The sequence below is a fragment of the Stenella coeruleoalba genome (genome assembly GCF_951394435.1).
Source record: "Stenella coeruleoalba genome assembly, chromosome: 19".
Taxonomy (NCBI): Eukaryota; Metazoa; Chordata; class Mammalia; order Artiodactyla; family Delphinidae; genus Stenella; species Stenella coeruleoalba.
The window spans coordinates 37,609,488-37,631,353 of NC_137165.1; the positions used below are offsets into that span (position 1 = coordinate 37,609,488).

The 21,866-nt window shown below is 57.3% G+C and overlaps 1 protein-coding gene across 1 annotated transcript; it reads right to left on the reverse strand.

Moving 5' to 3' along the window:
• Positions 1–525: 525 nt before the first annotated feature.
• Positions 526–20,196, reverse strand: NGFR (nerve growth factor receptor). Its single transcript, XM_079903971.1, has 6 exons — positions 19,921–20,196; positions 12,492–12,633; positions 8,823–9,182; positions 5,005–5,257; positions 3,402–3,562; positions 526–2,722 (listed from the first exon to the last, which is right to left on the reverse strand). The coding sequence occupies exons 1-6, from the start codon at positions 19,984–19,986 to the stop codon at positions 2,421–2,423; spliced, it is 1,284 nt and encodes a 427-aa protein (XP_079760097.1). The 5' UTR covers positions 19,987–20,196; the 3' UTR covers positions 526–2,420.
• Positions 20,197–21,866: the final 1,670 nt, after the last annotated feature.

Consider the following 21,866-nt stretch of genomic DNA (forward strand, 5'->3'; position numbering starts at 1 on the left):
GAGGGGCCTGCCCAACTCCAGGCCGGACCAGCCAGGCTCCCGCCAGGCCATCTGGAGCCAGACCTTGTGTGTGTGCTTGTGTGCTGGGGGGTGGTGTGCCTCGCAAGCCGTGTGGGTGGCTGCGAGCCGTGGGGTTGTGACCTGGCCCTCCCAGCAAGCCTCTGGCTCCCCTGTGGTCAGTTTCACTTCTGACATCTGGTCAAGTTCACAGCTGGCCAGCTTCCTGCATGGCCGTTTTTACTTTCCCTCTCCAAAGTCTGGCGGCAAGGGCCCCCAGTCCCTCTCTATCCCATTTAAATTAACTCCATGGTGACACGTGTGAATTTGCTGGATTTCTGTTAAAACTTCCCCATTGTGTGTGGGGAAAATAGGACAGGAACTCACTGAGTTGGAAATTATACCCGGGTCCCTGCCCCACACACATAACCCCCCACCAACTCAAACCACGTGTATTTCCAGAAAATCTCTGCATGATTTTCCTTTCTTTGCTATTTAATGTTCATCATTTATGTTTTATGTGTAGGTTTCAGGAGGGCCCAAGAAATGATTACACAGGATGCAAGGGGCAGGTGACAGGGAGGGTGACAAGGAGCCTGGAGTTCACAGCCCCCAGCTGGCGGGGGGAGGGGGCAAAAGGGTTCCACCTCAGCCCAAAGGGAGGCAGGAGGGGCCCCAGAACCAAACACATGCTGAAACATACGTGCAACCTCCAACCCCCTCCCCCACTGCTGGGGAGGAAAAGAAATACCTCAGACTCTGTCCCACTCCCCACATTCACAGGTGAGGGGCCAGCAGGTGAGTTTCCTCCTCCCATCACAGATTCAGGTCAAAGAAATACCATCTACGTACAATGTTCCCAGTGCCTTACACAGGGCTGAGAGACCCCTGAGCTGGGGAGGGGGCGGCTGTCCGTGCACATCCTGGTCAGGGCTCGTTCATGCTAAATAGACGGGGGCGGGGCACACTCATTCCAACATCAAGCAAAACAGAAGAGGCCAGGAGGGGCTCCATGGCCCCTTTCCGGTACCAAGCTAGGGAAAAAACAGTCCTTTGTAGGGTTCTCTAAACTTGGGAGAGACCCTCTATGGGCCACAGTCTAACTCAATTCCTTCTTGCTGCATTCCCACGCTGGTCCACTTGTCTTCATTGCAGCCTCCAGGGCCCAGCCAAACCCGTGCTTGCAGGGAAGGGGTGGAACGGGGGAGCATTCCTCCACGTGCAGGCCCTTGGAAGGCAGGCGCCAGCCCAAGCCTCAGCCGTCCTTGGCCTGCCAAACCCGGGGGCGAGGGAAGACAGCGAGTAGAGTTCAATTCCCTTCAATGCTTCTCTGGCAGCTGCCCCAGGAGGATCCGGCCACAGCCCAAGAGGAAGAACTCTTGGAGAGAAGCGAGATTTCTCATCCTGTGTGTGTGTGTGCCTGTAAATCTCTGTGTTGCAGGTGGGGTTCCTCAGTCCCCCAGGGCTGACTCCAGGGGAAGATGCTGCCTATACTGGCTCTGGGTCTGTGCTGGGATGGTGGGTACCTACAGATTGGCCACACCACGGATGCCACACTGACATGCCTGAGGGGACAGGCAGAGGGAAGCAGCACCCCTTGCCACAAACCCCAAACCTGACTGGGGTCAGGATGGATCAATGGGCCAGGCCTTGGGGGACGCATCCCCTCTCCACAGGGGCTGGACAGGCCTGGACATGGTGAAGGGCAGACTGGGTTTGGCTTCGAGACATTTCCCAGAGGGTCGCCTGGCCCCCCACTCCCTGCAAACCTGAGGCCTGCACCCCTCGTTTCGGGAGACAGCCCATCTTTGGCCTCCCCATTTCTGGGTGGCTTTGGGCAAATCGCTGCCTCTCTCTGGGCCTCACTCTGCTGTTCGTAAAATGAGGGGGATGGACTAGATTTCAAGCCCCTCTTCCAGCTCTATCAAACCTCTGATCCTCTTCCTGTTAGGCCAGAGGGGAGAGGGGAGGGGGGATGAGGGAGGTTGAGGCCACGAAGGTGCTCCCTCGTTCCCCAAGATCACAGTGCAGAGCCCACGGCTCTGGTTCCTCAGTCTCTCCCTCTGAGTCTCTGGGACCCTGTCATGCCCTCAACACCATCCCTGGTGTCAGCCCCCCATATATGACAACCTGCTAAGGTGGGAGGGGCTGGCCCCCCTAGAAGTGGGGGGAGACGGCGGCAGGAGGCCTGAGATGGCGACAGGGCAGGGCAGGGTGGGAGAGGCGGCAGGGGCACTTCTGGCGCTGGAGAGGGGGTGTGATCGGAAGCGATGGGGCCACACAGGAGAGTGACAGGGCTGTGGTTTGGGGGCCCGGGCTCCGAGGCCCTGCCCAGAGGCGCGCAGCTCTGACGCTGGCCTGTGGGGTTGGCTGGAACATCAGTCTTCGGAATGTGGGGGCAGGGCAGGGGCTCCCGGGCCGGCTCACACCGGGGACGTGGCCGTGGACTCGCTGCACAGGCTCTCCACAATGTCGGCTCGCTGGATACGGCGCAGGGCGGCCAGGAGGGTGTCAAGGGTGGCGCTGTCCTGGGCGGCCCAGCTGGCCAGCAGGGCGCGGACCGGGCAGGCCTCCTGGGTGAAGGAGTCTATGTGCTCAGGCTGGTAACCCAGCTCACCGGCCAGATGCCGCCAGGTGTCCCCCGCAGAGCCACTGAGCAGCTTCTCCACCTCCTCCCGCTTGGCCAGCGGCAGGCTGCTGTAGAGGCCTCCGTCACCCTTGAGGGCTGCCAAGAACCCAGGGGGAGTCAGGCGCTACCCGCTGGACACCCTTTCCCCCACCGTGGGAGTGGGGGCCTGGAGTAAGACCCAAGAAGGGCTGAGGCATTTCTCCTCCCGATCTGGGGAGGACCCGAGGGTCTAGAAGCAGAGGGATGCCCGAGATGCAGTCGTGGATGTGGGCAGGGCTGTGGAGGCACCTGGGGGATGCTGACTCACCCACAGCTCCAGAACCATCCCTACAACCTAACCTCCTCCCTGCCCACTACCTCCCTCCCGCCCCCAGCAATTAATCAAGGCTCAGGAGACAGGACTTCTGATCTCAGACTCAACTGCAGCAAGTGTACTGGAGCTGGGCTATGGGCCACCGATTAGGGGACATAATTAACTACTTGTTCCCCAGAAGTCCTGGCCAGGAGGCTAATTGCAGCCACTTTGGGGAGTGATTAGCCCTGGGGGACAATTAGCTGGATGAGTCTAGATGCTCCGATTTGTCAAAGCTTCCGTTTCCCAAGTCATCCCCACCGGAAAGGGCCTCTCCTACCCATGCCCTCCGCCCGCCTCTCCCATCATTCCACACAGCAGCCCGCAGCCAGTCCCTCTGCCATCCCTCCTATAGCCTAAGCTTAACCACCCCCGTTCTCCCTGCCTCGCCCCCCCGGCCCGCCGCCCGGCCCCACTGCTTACCCTGGCCTGCAGCTGTCTGTGTGTGGGACTGCTGGTCATGCAGGCTCTGGCTGTCCACAGAGATGCCGCTGTCGCTGTGCAGTTTTTCTCCCTCGGGTGGGGGCGTCTGGTTCACGGGCCGGCTGTTGGCTCCTTGCTTGTTCTGTTTGCAGCTGTTCCACCTGGAACCAGAGGACAGCCCCAGTCACGGGGCTGAGGGGCGCACGGGCCACGCCGCTAAGGTATCTGTGCTCTGGCGTGTGGGTGCCGGGAGCCCAGGGGGAGTCCGTCTGTAACCCCGCGCGCCACGGGAGGCTCTCCTTCCTCTACCTGTCTGCCCCTGGCCCACACCGGAAACGCCGTGAGGGCAGAGAGGCACCCAGGGCTTGGTGTGTGCAGCCGGTATTCAGTAAATGTCCATGGGATGAATGGTGCCCAAATAAATGCCTTCCTGGAGCTCCACTTTGCCCAGGCTACCCTTCTAAAGTACCCCCACGTGTGTGCAGGGGTATGCACACGGATTCCCTCTGCTGTTATAAGCAATAAGAAGAAATGAAAAACAAAGCAAATGGCCATCGATAGGAGACTGGTTACATAAATTATGATCCGCCCGTATTACTGAACGAGCAATTATAAATAATCAGATTATCTATATGCTCTGAGGAAAGCTCTCCCGAGGGAGATGAAGGGAAAGCGTAAGATGTAGAATATGTATAATGTGATCACATTGATGCTTTAAAAAAAACAAAACCCTGCACGTGTACGAATAGGTTTTCCACACACGTGTTTATAAATGCATAGAAAATGGCTGGAAGGGATCCATTCCAGACGATTCCCAGGAGGACAGGGTAGGATTTGGGGAGATGAAAGGAGGCTTTACTGCTTTTTGCTTTACAAGACATTGGTCTTCTTTGCATTTTCCCCAATAAGCACGTTATTACTTCGATGATTTTTTTTTTTTTTAAGAATGGAAAATGCACTTAAACATTTACAACGCATCCTAGGACTTATCCACATCCCGCATTTCTGGCTATGGGCGCCATCAGACCCCACGTGTGACGTGGGAAGGAAGAGATACACGCACACGTACACACGGGTAACGGGGTTCAGGGAATGAGGACACAAGCTGCTGGTAAAGGAAGCTCTGTGTGCAGGGAGGCAGGTGGGGCAGAAGAATGGGGGCGGGGAGGTGCTGGCACCAGGACAGGACAGGGACGATCCCCTTCCGTACCTCCTGTTGACCTGCCACACCCTGGAGTGGAGAAGCTGATGGTAAGTGAGGATGAGCTTGGTTTGGGGTTGAGTTAAAAGCGCGTGTGCGGGGCTTCCCTGGTGGCGCAGTGGTTGAGAGTCCGCCTGCCGATGCGGAGGACGCGGGTTCGTGCCCCGGTCCGGGAAGATCCCACATGCCGCGGAGCGGCTGCACCCGTGAGCCATGGCCGCTGAGCCTGCGCGTCTGGAGCCTGTGCTCCGCAACGGGAGAGGCCACAACAGTGAGAGGCGCGCGTACCGCAAAAAAAAAAAAAAAAAAAAAAAAAAGTGTGTGCGTTTTCAGGTCATGGTCGCAGCAAAGCCCTCCTTGAGGGTAAAGATCTGGCTCCCTGGCTCCCGTTCCCCCTCTCACCTCTTGAAGGCGATGTAGGCCACGAGGCCCACAACCACAGCAGCCAGGATGGAGCAGTAGACAGGGATGAGGTTGTCGGTGGTACCTCGGGTCACCACGGGCTGGGAGCTGCCCATCACTGTGGTTGCCACATCTGACACCGTGCTGGTTACGAGGTCTTGATCTGGCGGAACCTCAGGCTCCTGGGTGCCGGCGTCTGTGCTGTCTGAGCCCTCCGGGGGCGTGGCCCGTGTAATCCAGCGGCCAGGGATCTCTGGGAGAAAGGGCTACAGGAGTGAGGGCCCACTCCCCCCGCCCCTCTCCTATGCTCTGACCCTCAGAGCTTCTCCCCCAGCCCCCTCCTTGCCCCAGATGCTTGTATGTCCAGCGGCTACACACAGGAGAGAGGGCTGGGATTGGGTGTATGATGTCACGATGGTGGAGAAGAGCAAGGGCCTAAGAATCAGGAGCGCTGGGTCCCCTTCGGCTCTGCCACTGACTTGCTGTGTGACTCTGGACCAGTCCCTTCAACTCTCAGGACTTCAACTTCCCCATGAATGGAGATATTAAAAGAGACGGTCTTTTAAGTTCCCTTCCATCTTGGGTATAACTGTGATCCTAGAATTCTACTCTGCCTACCCTGGGTACCCAAAAACCCAGCATGGAGGTAAACACACAAAGAAGAGAGTGGGCCCTAGGACGCCTCCAGCTGGAATCAGGCTTGGGAAATGTAATTTCTCTGGCCACAGTGCCCCAGTGGCGCCGGTCACCCCTGTCCTAAAGAAGGATGAGGGTAATCAGGTCCGGCAGAGGGGTACCTTCCCCGGCACCGGCCCCTGAGAATTGGCATCCAGCCTCCTTTCTAGTCTCTGGTGTCCTGGCTCTAGGCTCGGGCAGGGTGGGGAGGTGCCCAGTTGGCTTGCTTCCCTCTAGCTGGTCCGTGGATAGTGGCTAGCCTCTATTTACTGCCCTGCGTGGCCCCCACACCGTCTGATCTTGCCACCCAGAGATGACAGTGTCAGATAGCCCAAACCCAACTTGGGAAGGTCGAGGACTGCTGGTGGAGAGAGGGCCCACAGAGCAGGCACTGCCACTGCCTCAGGGGAGGGAGACTGCCCTGCCACCCGCCTAGGTTCTCTCATGCCAGATGGGCACTGCCAGCCTCCCTGCCAGGGGACCCAGCAGCCCCTGGCACAAGTGGGTGGGATTTTCCATTCTGCCACCCAGCCGGGGGCAGTACCTGGGGTTGTGGACTCTGGACGACCTGGAGGTACCTGTCTGGGCAAAGTTGCCTACCCTTTTCCTTCCTCGCTTCCCACACCTGGAGCAGGGAGGGAAAGCAGACAGGACAAGCTGATGGGGTGAAGGGCAGGCACTTTGCTCCCCAGCTCTGCCTCACCTAGCCCCCAGTTTGCCCACCCAAGCTGGAGTCGAAACTGCCCACCGGTTTCCTAGGCCTCCTTGGCTCAAGGCAAAGATGCTTCAAAGGCCCCCATTTTCAGCACATTCTGAGGAGTAAGGTCCCCACATGTGAATCTGGAATCCATCTGGTTGGCATTTGGGAGGGGGCTGCCATCTGCTGCCCTATCCCACCCCTCCCCCATCTCAGTCCTGGGAAGGAAGGCGTGGAAGAGGTGGGGCAGGGAGTGGAGGAAACACAGCCCTCCTTCTGGCAGCCCCAGACAAGGCGCTGGCCCGGGGAGGGTCTCCTCTTGCCTGGCTAGGGGACTGCGCCAGCTGGAGGGGCAGCCTGAGCCCCGAGGCTAAGGTACAGCTCTGCTCAGCTGACCCGAACCCAGAGGCTGAAGGCATGGCTGGGTGGAGGGTCACTGAAATCAGGCATCACAGAGATTTGAGGGCAGTGGGGAAAAGCCGAGAGACGGCCCAGGCTGAAGACAGCGCCTTCCAGGGCGCTTTCTCCTCGTCTCTCCGATCCTCCGCCCTGTTTGGGGGTGGGGATGAGATCCAGATGTGGCTGTGTCCACTAGCATTCCAACCCACTAAGCCCTGGCAGGTCCTGACAGCCGTTTCCAGAATGGGAGCTGTCAGACTTGGGGGTGGAAAGAGGGCCCAGGTTACTCCTCCTAAATCCAATTTCTTTTGCTTGGGGAGGGGGGCAGGTTCTGCCCCCAGGGTGGGTGAGTCACCATGTTGACACCGGAAGCGTTTATGCAAGGACGTACCCTGCAGTGGAGGGGAGGGGGGCAACCAAGCCACCACAAATCAAATTCCATTTCCTGAAATGTTCCCTCTGCCCTGGAGCTGACATTTACCCGTTCAGAGGCTAGAGGGTGAGGGGAAGAGGGGCAGGGATAAACGCACCCCTTCAGGGTGTCTGGGAAAGTAGAGTGGTATCTGGAAGGAATGTGTGAACGCCAAAAGGCAGAGCCCACCCCTCCCCCAGCCAGCACCTTTCTTTGCTCTAACCGCACCCCTAAGTCCCCCCCACTAGCTGGTGCCGACTTGCCCACAGAAGCGTGCCACCCACCTGCCTGCTGCAGGCGCTGAAACTCCCTCCCTCCTCTGCCCTGCGCCTGACGCTACCTGCCTGTCTCCTGGCCCAGGGCAGTGGCCACCGGAACCACCACATTCTGCACCCCACTTCTCCACCCTGACCCCACATCCCAATGGAGCAAGCTTCACACACACGCCTGGCCTCAGCCCCGCTTAACAGCCCTTTGCGCCCTGAGCTCCCTGCGCCAGAGATCACAGGATGTGGAAGGCTGGCGTGCGTGTGTCAGACTGCAGGCTCCCCACGGCAGGGGATCTATCTCTCCCATCCAACTGGGGGCTGACTGAAGGCAGAGGCTGTGCTGCCCCCACCAGAATGGGGGGATCTCTTGGGAACTAAGTGCTGGGACTGCGTCTCCCTCATCAGACTGGGGCAAAGGCTGTCTCTGTCCCGTCCAACTTAGGGCTCCTGAAGGAGGCACTGCGTTGCCTGCTCAGAGTGAGAGCACCCTGAGGGTTAGGCCCCAAGGGGAAACAGCTGAACGGGGGATAGATAGTAAAGGCATTGTCAATCTCTCCCCCAAGATGGATGTCACCAACCAGGGACCAAAACGGTTCTGCCCTGACTGCCACAGTGCTTCCTCCTCCCATCCCAGGAACTGCCCCTTCTGGCTAAGGAGGGCACACCCAGCTCCCATCCACCCAGGAAGCTGAGGGCCCTCCATGTGCACCTGCCTCATCCTCGGGCTCACAAGCCCCAGGCTTGCTGTTCCGCCTCTATCTGTCCCAAAGCCCCTGTCCGCACGACCTCCTTAGTGTTCCCTGGGTCTAACTTCGTCCTTGACTAAACTGTACCAGTGACTGCTGACCCCTCCCCCACAAGTTGAAGTGAGCCAGCCCCCGGCCCAAACCCACAGCAACAGTGGAAACCGCGTGCAGCGAGGAAACTGAGGTCCAGAAACTGAAGTGACCTCCTTGACGTCGCTCAGATAGTAAGTGACAGGGCAGACTCCATCCCAGGTCCCAGAGCCATAAACCACTGTGGGCCTCAGAGACAAAAGGTCCCAACTCCTGAGGGTCCTCAGACCCCCTTCTCCAGTGCAGAGAGCCTGCCTCAAGGATCAGACGTGTCCTATCTGTCCTATTCGTGCCGCTCATCTACCACCCGTCCAATTCCCAGCCGGCAGCCACAGATTAACAAAGCCCTGGGAAATGAGTGTGGCCTGGGAGGATGAGGATGGCTTAACAAACAGCCCCAAAGGGTAAACAGTGGATAGGGTCCATTGGTGGGAAGGATCGGGAGGGTGTCCACTGGCCCCGCAGAACACGGCAGACCCTTGCGGACGCCGGGGCGCCCCCCACCCCCACCCCGCAGCCCCGACGCTCACCCTCGCACTCGGCGTCGGCCCAGCGCGTGCACTCGCGCAGCTGGCGCTCCGTGTCCTCACACACCGTGCAGGGCAGGCACGGGTCCACGTGGTTGGCCTCGTCGGAGTACGTGCCGTCGGGGCACTCCTCGCACACGGTGTTCTGCTTGTCCTGGCATGAGAACACGAGCCCCGAGCCCGCCTCGCACACGCGGCACGCCTCGCAGTGGCCCGTCGTCTCGTCCTGGTAGTAGCCGTAGGCGCAGCGGCACACGGCGTCGTCGGCCTCCACGCAGGGCGCCGACATGCTCTGCAGCCCCACGCACTCGGTGCACGGTTTACACGGCTCCGTGGCGCTCACCACGTCCGAGAAGGTCACGCCTGAGGACAGACGGACGTGCGGGGGGAGCCGCGCCCCGCGTCTAGCCGCTTGCCCTGGGGGCACTTGGGACGCAGGGGCTGGAGGCCTTCCCGCCGCATCCCGGGACACCCTCGTTCTACCTCGCCCCCTCACTGACTCCCCCGCTTTTCCCTCCGGGCCCGGATCCCCGGTGTGTGAAAGCTGGTGGCACCCGACTGGGAAGGAGGAAGGGGACCAGGAGCCCGGGGGTCCAGGAGCCCGGTGCTCCAGGCCCCGGAAGCGTTGGCGCTGAGGTTTCGGGGGTAACCCAGCTGGTGCCAGTAAGTTTCTTAGCAGATTCTCTTAGAGAGTTCCCAGCATGATTAAGGAATAATCTGAGAGTGGTTCCCATCCAGCCCTCCCCACAGGCCAGAGTTAAGCTGTGAACCCAGCCCGGGCAGAGCCGGCCTTCACCAGGCAGGCTCCCACCTCAGCTGCCCTCCCATGCCTCTCTGCACAGGTGGGGGCTAAGGTGTGGCCTGAATGGGAGCGACTAGGGATAGACAACAGAATTTCCCACCCATGGCGCTACCCCAGCTGCTGAAGGGCTTGGCTCTAGAGGGCAGGGATGGGACTCCTGGCAAGAAAGGTACTGCAGGAGGGATTGAAGCTAGAAGGAAGGGAGGACTTGCATATATAGTCCTCTGCTCTTTCAAAGGACATGAAGGGAAGATTTCCAAGCTCACTCTTGATTCACGCTCTCTTAATTAATGGATGTGAGCTCCAGAATAAGGGGAGGGATGCCAGGGTCTTCTCCGCCTTGTGCAAAGAGTGGGGAAGGCACAGAGCCAGATCTTCTTCACCCCTTCCAGCCCAGGGTGGAGAACTCCATGCCAAACTGAATCCAAGAGGATGTATCCTTGCTCCCACGGCAGGAAGAGCACAGATTTAGAACCTGAGAACTGGGGAGGGAGGATTGCTCAGAATGTGGAAACAGGTAGAGAGATTGGGATCCCCATGGACGGAAATCGAGGCTCGCTGTGGGGGTCCTCTCTTAACTTTCTTTAATGCCATCAAGAGACAAGATGGAGCACAGGGTCATTATCTTGGAGGTTGGGGTTGGAACTGCAGAAGCAAAGAAGGAAAAAGCAGAGAAGTAAAAGGGGCAGCAGTTGGGGGGGAAGAGAAGAAAAGACAGAGATGGGCCTGGAGGAAGACTTCAGTTTCAAGTCAGTTCTGGCAGAGGGACTCCTGTGTTTCTCTCCTAGGCATCAGGCAGATCTGGATTCAAAACCTGCTTCCATCACTTTATTAGCTGTGTGACTCTGGGTGTTTTACTTAACCTCTCTGAGCTTTTTTCTTTCTCTGTAAAACAGGGAATAATGTCTCCACTCACAGGGTTGTGATGAGGAATAAGTGAAATTCCTCAGTAGCACGTGACACACAGCAGGGATCCTGTAAAGGTTGGGCCCCCTGGGGTGGGCAATGATCAATTCAATGAACTTCAGTAGCAGGGATATTAGTCAGACATCAGAAAGGACTTCCAAACCAAAACAGCCAAGGCAGGAGGTCCAATTTATACCAGAGGCTCCTATCTGGGTGGCATGTGGCAGCAGGGGTGGGTCTAGTCACATGGGAGGGGAAGGGGAGGGCCCTGCCCATGGGAAAATACAGAAAATTAGCAGCAAACTCCTGGGAGAGGGTTTTGGTGGGTGGGGAAAATGTGGTCTTTTTTGGGCAGAGAATGAAGGCAGGAGCTTAATGGGTTTCCTTGCGGAAACGTTTTGAGGATAGAGGGAAAGTCCACTGGGGTCTCCATCCCATAAATCCGACTTGTAAAGGCAGCCTGTTAACCCAGCTGGGGTGCGGGGAGGGGGGTGAGGGGGAAGGGGGAAAGGGAGGGGAGTAGAGGGTGGAAGTGGGAGGGAGCATTCCGAGCTGGTCTCTGCTCCTGTCTCCCCTCCCCTTCCCTGGAGATGCCCTCTCTCAGCCTCTTCTATCCCACCGCTTGTTTTGACAGAAGGGACTGGGGTCCCATCCTGGGAGACTTCGGGTCCAAAGAGAAGAGGCCCTGGGCGGAGTCTAGGAAATAAGAGAGGCAAACGTGGGAGGTTCCAGGGTAGCTGATGGTTGGCCAACCCTGCCCTGGGATGGAAAGAAACCCTGTTAGGCCAGGACCAGGGAGGCGGCCAGATGGCAAGGTAACAAAGGCATTATGGGATGTCCAGCCTCCCTACCTGGCATCCCTCCGCTGGGGGATGGAGTTACAGGATCCACTAGTACAGAAGTAGGACAACAGAGTGTTTGGGACACCAAAGAGTTGGGGCTGCCTGCAGGACAGATGGGCTGTGTGCAGTGAGGTGCCTCGAGGTAGCGGTGGTGGCGGCGAGGCATTCAAAGGTAAGTCAGGCTGGCGGGGGCGTTCAGAGTTCCCAGTTCCTGTAGCCTTGTCCCCAACATGATTAAAGAACAATCTGGGTAGAACTCCCACTGGCCCTCCAGGTGGGCATTGAGTGCCAGGTAGAAGGCAAGATCTAACTGTCAACAGGAAAGGTTTCCAGGCAGAGTCAGGAAAAGGGCCCATGGCCTGAAAGCAACAGAAGGGGCGGAGTGAATCCAGCAGAGATGAGACTCCCGAGTCAAGCGCAAAGAATTTCAGACCCCAGACCTGCCATCTTTCTGCCTCCCTCCTCCAGCACCTCTGGAAGATGGGGTTCTCTGCCCTCCCCAAGGAAATCCCAGGTAGGAATGGCCACAGCGCCCCTCCCCCCTCTCGCACCCGACATCACCCCCCAGTAAGGACATCCCTGTGGTGCTCCAACCGCCGTCCCTGCTGCCTGGGGAAAGCTCTGCTTCCTCCGTCAGAGCTGGAGAACAGCTGGCCCTGGGGGGAGGGTTAGCCACGCCCTCCCAGGATCCCCCAAGGTCAGTGTCCAGGGCAGCCAGGATTTGACCCTCCTCCCCTCCCCACAAACGCACCAAGGGTAAGTGGCAGCCATCGATTTTGCAGTGCAGATGATATTTTTAGCTGGTTTTAGCATCAGCTACTCCTCCCTCCTGGCCACACTCTTCTACCAGGCCTCTCTACTTGGGGGCTGGGAAGGGGCACAGCCTGGGGATCCCCCATCTGGTCCCCCTCCTCCCTCCGCATACTTCCCTCATCCATTCTGAACTTCCCCTCTCTGCCTCCTATGCTGGGTCAGACCCACTTCTGGCACCCATACGGTTGTGGGCAGGAGTCCCTGCCAGGGCGCAGAGCACTTGGAAGGCCTCTACTGGGCATGCCCTCCAGCCCCCTTGCCCCCCCTTCCATTCCGCTCCCCTCCCCCCACCGGACACCCTATACTCACTGTCCAGGCAGGGCTCACACACGGTCTGGTTGGCTCCGCAAGGCTGGGCCACGCCCTCGCCCAGGTTGCAGGCTTTGCAACACTCACCGCTGCGGGTGTACAGGCCCGTGGGACACACCTCCTTGGCACCTCCAAGGGACACCTGGGTGGAGGAAGACCAGAAGGTCAGACTGGCAAGGGAAAGGGGACAGGGTGGACTCCGAGGGAGCAAACACCCCCTCCTGCAGCCTTCTATTGGAACCACCTGGGCTGGGATGAGCTCACCAGGGAGGCATTTGCCACTTGAAAGCTGATGGGGAAGAAAGGCAGAGCGGGAGAGCACGGCCCTGCAGGCTGCTAGGGGTGTGAGATCAGAGCTTCAGATGCTGACCTTCTGCAAAGTTCATCTTGGGGTTACAGTAACTCCTGGAATCCCAAGGATACACCATGTGGGGAAGGCAACCTGAGGCCCAGCAGAGGGCCTTTGGGCAGCAGTCAGGAACCAGCAGGCAGGTTGCAGCTTACACAGGGCTCCCAGCCAAGGGGGCAACTAGAAGCTGAAATCTAGTCCAAATGCCGCTTGCTAAGCTGCACATCTCCAGGGATGCGTCTACCCAGAGGGGAGTCTTTTTCTATCAAAGTCTAGCAGGGCTCTACTCCTCACCCTTAATCCTACCATTCCACATATTAAGTATCAAATGGGAGGTGTCCAAGAACAGAAGCAGAGGGGTGGGACCTTGGGTTCAAATCCTGGTTCTGCTCTGGGAGTTCTGACCTTCTCGGCTTTCCTGCTCTGAGTCTTCATCTCTCTAGACCGATAGAGATGGAGACAGCTCAGGGCCAAAGCAAATGACCAGCCGGTCATCGAGAGTCTGGCGCCAAGACAGGAGAAAAGTACGCCTGTTACCAATATGAGAAAGTGGCTGCTCTCACCACCCAGCAACCCCGCTCCCCCAGGGTTTGATTTCCGGCCACCAGCCCTCCCCTCTCCCTGCGCCCCATGCAGCCAGTGGGAACAACACTGCAAACAGGGGAAAGGAGAGTCAGATTCCCGCCGCCGAGGCATCTTTGCTCATGGATGGAATGATTTAGCACCAGATTCCCTAGAGGGAGGGGTTGCTGGCAGATTGCTTTATATTTCTGTTCCTTAAAAAAAATCTTAATGTCTAATAAAACTCCAAAGCCTGTTTCCCTGGCTCCAGACCGTGTAGCTCCCATTTGATGCTCAGAGGAAGTATGGTTTCTTGGATCATGGGACTAGAGAGGAGCTGTAAAGGTCATTTTGGGCATTTCTCTGCTTCCATGTTGGCCAGATCATGGCCCAAAACACTCCTTTCCCTTCAGTCCTTTCTAATATCCTGAGGTCTCAGTAGGGTTTGGTGGAGGCAGGGGGATGGACAGGTTGGATCAGTCTAGGAGGCAGCCTATGGTCCTCAAGAAACCGGTGGGGAGGGTGCAGGCAGCAAAGGAGGGGAACCTTGGGTGTTGCCACCATCTCCTCCCAGGTGGCAGGAACACAGTGCTGGGAACATCTGTAGACCAGAAGCCTAGGGGCGGGGGGTAGTCCCAGATACAGGCTTTCCCCCGGGAGGTGAGCAAGGTTCCAGAAAGGTCTGTTCAGATTTCTTTTCATCCTTCAGGGCTCTGCTTAAATGTCACTTCATCAGGGAAGTGGTCCTGTGGCCCAGCCCCTCCCTGATCTGACAAATCAGGCAGAGTTGCCCTGTCACATGTCCCCCCTGTTCACTCTTCTTGTCTGGTCTGACACTCTACAGAGGCCCCCACTGGACTCTCAGGTCACTGAAGGCAGGGACTGTGGTCACCTCAGTGCCTGAGACGGTACCTGACACGTATTAGGGACCCAACATGTATACTTATGGAATTTAAGAACATAACACAATATGGCCTCAATTAACTAGAACTCCAGGGCCTGACTTTCTGGATACCTGAGTTTCTGGAAAGTCATGGCTTTGCTGTTCTTCTCACCTAATGTTTTTCACTTTAACCACGGGGGCTGCACCTTCCTCTGTCTCTGGAACGTACCTTCACGGTTTCCCCATGACTCAGGGACTCAATATTTACATCCGTGAGTATTCTGGGAGGCAATGCAGCGGAGCCCTGTGTTCTTTATCCCAAATTACCACACCTTTGTCAAGAGAGTTCTCCTGTCAGCTTTTCTTATAGTTTTTTCTGCCTCCTCCCTTCCTGTTAAAGTATCAGTTTTCAGTTCTTCCTGCTGCCAGTGTGACCCGAGCGGCCCTCCCCAGTCTTATTTATTAGGTCGAATTGAATTTTAGAAAGTGTGTAACTAGCCCTGGGAGGAAGGTGATTAAAGTGAGTGTAAGGAGTATGGGAACCAGGAGGGGGCCGTTCTCAGAGTAAAAAGTCTACCTTCCTCCTCAGCTGCCTTCATTGCTCTGAATCCTGGTTCACAGCTTAGAGCTGGGTGACCTGGGACAGGTTTTGAATTTCTCTGTGCCTCAGTTTCTTCATCATTAGGTAACCACGACAGTACCTGCCTCAGAGAGTTGCGGGAGGCATTAAATAAATGAGTGTTTATTCACTTTGGGACCCCTCTTTTCTCTTTTCCAAGGTCTTCTGTGGCTTTTGGCTGTGTTCCAGTTAGTTGAGGTCAGTAGAGACCTGGGCTCCAGATAACTGAGGCAATCTGACTGTGGCAGTTGTGGGCAGAGTGGGAGCCTCGCGCAAGCCCCTCTTCTCAAAGCCTGCTCTCCCTGCTGCAGCCCGTGGTCCTCTCTCTTCTCCAAAGTCTTGCACTTGGGAGTCCAGGCCACATAATTAGTAACCATGTGTTTCCTGTGCTTGTTTTGTTTTCTATTTCAAAACATTCCAGATCTGCCACTTAGTAGTATGCTACTTGGGGTAAATTCTCAATCTCTCTAAGCCTCAGTTTTCCCACCTAAAACGTTGGGTTGGTGATACCTACTGTCCAGGTTTCTGTGAAAATTAAAAGAAATAATTTATGCAAATCTGTCTGATGCATAGTTGGATTTCAATAAATGTTGGTTATTAAAGAAGTATCTTTTTTTTTTTTTAAGAAGATGTTGGGGGTAGGAGTTTATTAATTAATTAATTTATTTTTGCTGTGTTGGGTCTTCGTTTCTGTGCGAGGGCTTTCTCTAGTTGTGGCAAGCGGGCCCAGCTGCTCCACGGCATGTGGGATCCTCCCAGACCAGGGCTCGAACCCACGTCCCCTGCATTAGCAGGCAGATTCTCAACCACTTCGCCACCAGGGAAGCCCTAAAGAAGTGTCTTGTCTTAGGGAGAGTGAGCTGGTGAGCCGGGGGGTAGGTAGTGGGAGAGGAAAGTTGAGCCATCCCCAAACAGGGGAAACCATCTCAGAGTAGGCAGGATAGAAATGAAGAGAGACCCACCAAGAAGTGTCTGAAGAGGGTATGGGGACCAAAGGAGGATGGAGAACTGCTAACTAATTCAACTACTGACTGAGCACTAAACTAAGAGTTTCCAATGAGACATCGTCCCTGACTCCTGAGATGAGCCACAGTCCCATGAGGGAGAAGAAATATCACCCCGAACAACTGCTCCAGAAGCCGAGGAGGAAAGACTTGAGGGATTGCCTTCATCCCCTGTCTGACAGCTGTGGAAACTGAGGCCCACAGAGGTCACTCTGCTAAGCGGCCTGATACACCAATCTGGCCACAGCCTCTATGGGTCCAAGGCCAGGCAATCTTGGGAAGCAGGGAGGGATGACTAGGATTCAGGCTAATTGCTCCAAAATGATCAACTTATCAAAATGATAGGCACATTTGCCTGAAAGTTATACTTATTACACTTATTCCATTGTTTAGAATGTTTGCAATTTTGGGGGGGGGGGTTGCCATATCCAGGCTTTCTAGAAACTAAGGTGGAAATATCCTTCGGTTAATTGACTTTTTTTAAAAATAAATTTATTTATGTATTTAATTTACTTTTGGCTGCATTGGGTCTTCATTGTTGCACGCAGGCTTTTCTCTAGTTGCGGCAAGTGGGGGCTGCTCTTCGTTGTGGTGCGCGGGCTTACTGCTGTGGCTTCTCTTGTTGCAGAGCATGGGCTCTAGTCACACGGGCTTCAGTAGTTGTGGCAGGCGGGCTCAGTAGTTGTGGCTCGCGGGCTCTAGAGCGCAGGCAGTAGTTGTGGCGCACGGGTTTAGTTGCTCCGCGGCATGTGGGATCTTCACGGACCAGGGCTCAAACCCGTATCTCCTGCATTGGCAGGCGGATTCTTAACCACTGCACCACCAGGGAAGTCCTGAATTGACTTTTAATAATTAAATTTAAAAAACTGGACAAAACAGAAAATACACCAAAATAGTTTAGAGAATTTGAAACTATAGGAAGGCTTCAGTGTGATGAGTCCTATCCATTCACAACAGCTTCAGCAAAAGGTTCCTTAGGTGAATGGAATCATTGGCCACCATCATGGGGTTGGCGAGTTTTCAAATATGCAAAGGGTCTTTTGAGACCAATGCAAGCCCTGGGGAGGCACTGGCACATGTCCCCCACTCCTTTAGATGGGGTGGATTTGGGGTCGGAGACAAGAGCTAATTACTGAGGAGGATGCTGCATAAGACTTTGAAAGGGGGCAGGGGTCTGAGTGGGGGTTGAAGGGGCTCAGTTATAAATTTGTGGTGCCAGGAGCATAGGACACGATGTAACCTCCAGGTCTAGTGGTGGTTCAAGGCCACGTGTCCTTCCGTGATCTGGAAGGTTGGGTGGGGGGTATGCCTGGCATAAGGAGGAAAGAGTAAACTCCAAGCCAAGCATCCTGGGTTCCAACAAGGGCGCCACCATAGTAACTGGGGGGCTTGGTTTCGTGCCTGAAGATTAGGGAGATTCAGCTCCCTCAACTGTCAAATGGGAATAACTAGATTTACTCTGCTGGGGCCTTAAACGGATTAAATAACACAAGCGAAATTACCCAGGGCAGTGCGTGGCACACGGTAGGCACTCAACCAGTTTTATTATTCCCGCTTCCCCACCCCGCACCCCCAGGGAAGAATCTAGGCGCGGGAACGGGATCAGACTGGTACAGCAAGGCGGGGACCCCTTCCCTCCCGGCGTCGCCTCCCCCACCCGGCCGCTCCCGTCCTCGCATTTGCTGCCCTCGCTGCATCCCTATTAGGCGCATTAGCCAGCCCGGCGGCTCCGGTTACAGACGTCTGAATGACAGAGTGCCTCCATTACCGGCGTGGCCCGCCAGCCGACCCGCCGGGACGCGCTCTGGTTTCAGCACTCTCGCCGCGGCCCAGGAAGAAACTCGGACCGCTGCGGTGCGCAGCGCCAGCTCATAGACAGCAGCCCCGCGGCAAGGCGGAGGCGAGAGCTGCAAGGGCTGCAGGCGACAGATTCTGCGCTGGGTCCACCTTCCCGAGCCCCCAGGCCCTCCACCCCCAGATCCCCTCCTTCCTCGCCTTTTCTTTATTCGGGGGACACTCTCCAGCCCAGATCCGGAGCCCATGCCCTCGCCCCTCCAGGATCCTCACAACTGGCCGCCCCAGTCCCCCCTCCATGCCTCCCACCCCCGCCCCAGACGAGATGCATCTCTAACTCGCGGCGTTAGTCAGCAAACGTGCCCGCAGTCACTCCCAAATCTCCGGACGAAGCCGGAGGTACTGCTATCCCACGGAAACCAGGCTGAGCTTCGGGGATGGGGCTAGTGCCCGGAAGGGGTCTCTGCTCATCCCAGCCCCCATATTCCGCCGGCCTGACTCTGGGGTTGGTGTCACGCCCGCCTGCCGCCGAGACACGCAGCTCTTATCCCGAGCTGGATCGCCGGTCTGCCCCTTAAGAGGTACGGGGAGTACTGAGCTGGGAATCAGGTGAGGGGCAGTCTAGCTAGGATTCTGTCTCAACTCGCTTGTGGGATCTTGACCAATTGGTTTAATCTCCCAGAGCCTCAGTCTCCTTGTCTGTAATGGGGATTTGGGGGCGCAATGCTCAGATGAGAGATGAAGATGGCAGGGAGAGTGAGGACACCTCCTCCATTGCCAAACCTTCCAGGGCACTCCCTTCATGGCCACACAGCGGGTCACATCTCCTGAATGTCTTGTCAGAACTACCGGGCGGATTTCGATGCTTACGAGGACCCACAGTCCTTTGCCGAGACAGAATCCGAGGCGCCTGAGCGCCTCCGTCTTGTTCGGTGCCCGGCGTCCTTCATCGAAAGCTGGGCGGGGCGCGGGCGGAATCCCGACCCGCCTGGGCGCGGAAACGGAGCCAATCATCAGCGCGGCGCTCGGGCCGCTTAACTGGGGGTCTGGGTGGCGGGTGCGGCGCGCAGCCCCAGTCGCGCGGGGAGCTGCGATGGTTCAGCCCTCGCGCCGCAGCGCCTCCTGCGGGTTGCCTTCGCCTGCGCGACCCCCGGCTGCGCGCTGCCGGGACCGTCCCCACTTTGCGCGTCCCGCCTCTCTGCACCCCGAGAAGTGGTGGCGGCGAGAACCCGTCGGACGACGCTTGCTCCGTCCCATCCGGTCCGTGGCTTTGCTTCAAACCGCGAGAATAAGTGCGTAGGAGAAGCCCACTAGCCGCGGGGGAACCCGGGAAACGGGTTCGCCCCGGCGAAGTGGGCACTCCCTTCCCAGCCTCGGACCCCAAGCTGCAATTCCCCGACCCCGCTAGGCCGCGAGAAAGAGCGCGCGACACGCGCGGGAAGCAGCTGTGCTTCAGCTCTCTCTTCTCGTCCTACTGTCTCTTGGCGGACAGGTCGGGGTCCGCTCTCCCTTCTCCGTCCCTTCATTTTGCTTCCATCTCTCTACCTCCCTCGCCGTCGTCCCTTTACTGCCGTCCCTAACCTACTTCTCTCTCTTCAACAGAGCCCCCCTCCACGAACCTCCCCCTCCCACGCCCCTCCCCCCCATTGTCTGGCCGGTCCTCATTGTCCGATGCCCGGTCCCCTTTGCCTCCAGTCCCTCCATCCTCCTCTTACATTGTTCCATCCCCTCGTCCCCGGTTCCCCACCCCAACCACACTCTCTCCTCACTTCTCTAGTTCCCGTCCCATTCCTCCTGCTTCTTTAGCCTGGGTTCCGTCCCACGACCCTCCAGAAATCAAGATGCTCAGGGGGAAAGTCGCCTCGAGCTCCCAGCATTCAAGCGCCCTCTTCCGAAGAACCCAGGCATCCGAGAGCCCCACGACTCGCTCCTGAGAGACCCCTCCCAGCTCCTCCACACACACACCCCCATGGTACATGAGGACCCGCATAGGTGCGCCCCTCTTGTCCGCATCTCTACCCTGAATCTCAGGGTCGCCTCTTCGTTCTGAGAACCTTAGGCGCTCCTCCGTGGATACTGGCATCGGCGCTCCTCTCCCGCCATCCACCCCCAGCATCTGGGATCCCAACGCTCTTTTCTCTTTTCCCTCGGGAAAACCTGAACTCCTTGGGGTTCCGGTCCCGGGAAAGGGAGCGGGCTCCCCTCCGGCTAGCACTCACCCCCAGGAGCAGCAGCAGCAGCAGGCGCGGCCCGTCCATGGCGCAGCCGGCAGCACCTGCCCCCATCGCCCGCCTCCCGCGGCAGCGCTCGGCTTCCAGTTCAGCCCTCTCAGCGGACAGACACGGCTGCGCTGCGCTGCGCTCCGGCGTCCGGCCCGCAGACCTGGCGGAGGCTCGGCTCCCTCTGGATGCTAGCGGGAGGTGCTGGGAGAAGCCAGTGCGTCGGCCCCGCCTCCTCCCCGCCCAGCCCGCCCACCCCCCGGAACCGCGCCCGCCCTCCCCGCAGTCTCCGGGAGGGGAGAGGAGGGAAGGGAGAGCGTACGGGGAAACGCTCCCGCGCGTCCCGGCCCTCAAAGCCTATCCCCCACCCCGCCCCGCTACCCGGCGCCCGGGCTGCGCTATTGCGCGTCCGTCCCGCATGCTGTGGGCTCGAGTCGTCCCCACTGCGGCTCCCTTGGGCTGCGGCCCCTCTCACGGTTCACTCTCTTGCCCATCTTCTCCTGCCTCCGGCTTCAGCTTCTTCCCCGGTGCCCTGCTCCCTACCCAGCTTTTATCAGCAATAATGCCCACTGCCCGCCCGCCTTTCATCTCCTGGTCTATACCCCACCCCTCCCTCTGCCCCAGTGGGGGGTTCTCTCTCTGCAGAGGCCTAGGGGAAGGGGAGGGGAGGAGTAGTAGGTGGCCTGACCCCGACCGCACGCAGCGGGACGTTCAAGGTGGAGACATCATTTGAATTCTCAAAAGGTGGGTTTGAGGGGGTCGCAGGTGTGCACACACACAAAAAGGAATACACACACTCCCAAGCTCACATATATATGTGCTCATGCATTCACCTATGCCCACACCATCCTCACGCAGTCCTGCAGACCCGTGCATTCTACACCTGCCTGTGCACCTCCACATATGCACACTCATCGCCCATGTGCTCATGACATTCAGACCTATGGACTCACCTACACATTCACACATACATGTGTATGTGTGCAGTCACCTCCTCGCAAGCCCTCACATGTACAGTCTCTCACACAGTGCACACACACATTCATGAACACACACACTCACACTCATATGCACACACAGATGTATCCTCAACAATTGGCCTTCACTAGATTGTGTTTCCATTAGCTGATGAGCTCCCTGCAGGCAGGGACGATGGTTTCTTATCTGAATGCGTGGTACACAGTAGGTGTTCAATAAAGGTCTGTAGAAGGGAATAAATGTAAAATTGGTTGGATGGACTCACATTCATGTACCTGTCCATGTACTATGTAGGCATCTCCAGGACCACACTCACCAATGCCCTAGAAACCTTGGCAGGTCCAAATCATAGGCCCTGGCGACCCAGAGAGCGCGCCACCAGTCTTTCGGTGGGAAGCTTTTCCACCTCCACCTTGATGCTCGCTGCCTGCCTGTCCCCACCCTTTCCCAGACAGGAAAGCCTTGGAGCACAGAGCTTTGGGGTGGGGGGTGGGGGGCAAGTCTACAAAGCCCATCCCCTCACCCTGATCTTGGCCAGGTGTGGACCTCAGTTTCGAACTGAAGATAAACTGAGGGTGTAACTGTAGATACCCTCCCACCTTACGGGAAGAAGAGGGAGATTAAGACACTTGTGAAGAGCTTACTGCTGGTAGGTGATTTCCCAGATCAGCTGAGCTAATTCATCCATTCATGGGGGAAAAACTCTGCCCTGTGAATTTCTTTCCTGTGTAACCAACAAAGTCCAGTGGATATCCCAGAAAGGACATCACCGTGGCCTTGACCATGAGCGTGAATTAGCCACCTCCTTGACTGGGCATAAGAGGCCAGGCAGCTAGCCCCTCTTCAGAAATCCCTGAGGAGTCCCTCCTCCCAGACAGGGATTGCGTCTAAGCCGCCTCCTCCTGCAGCGTTTAGAGCCCTGCCTTGCCTCTCAGCTGAATTCATGGAAGGCAGGAAGGGGCAACATT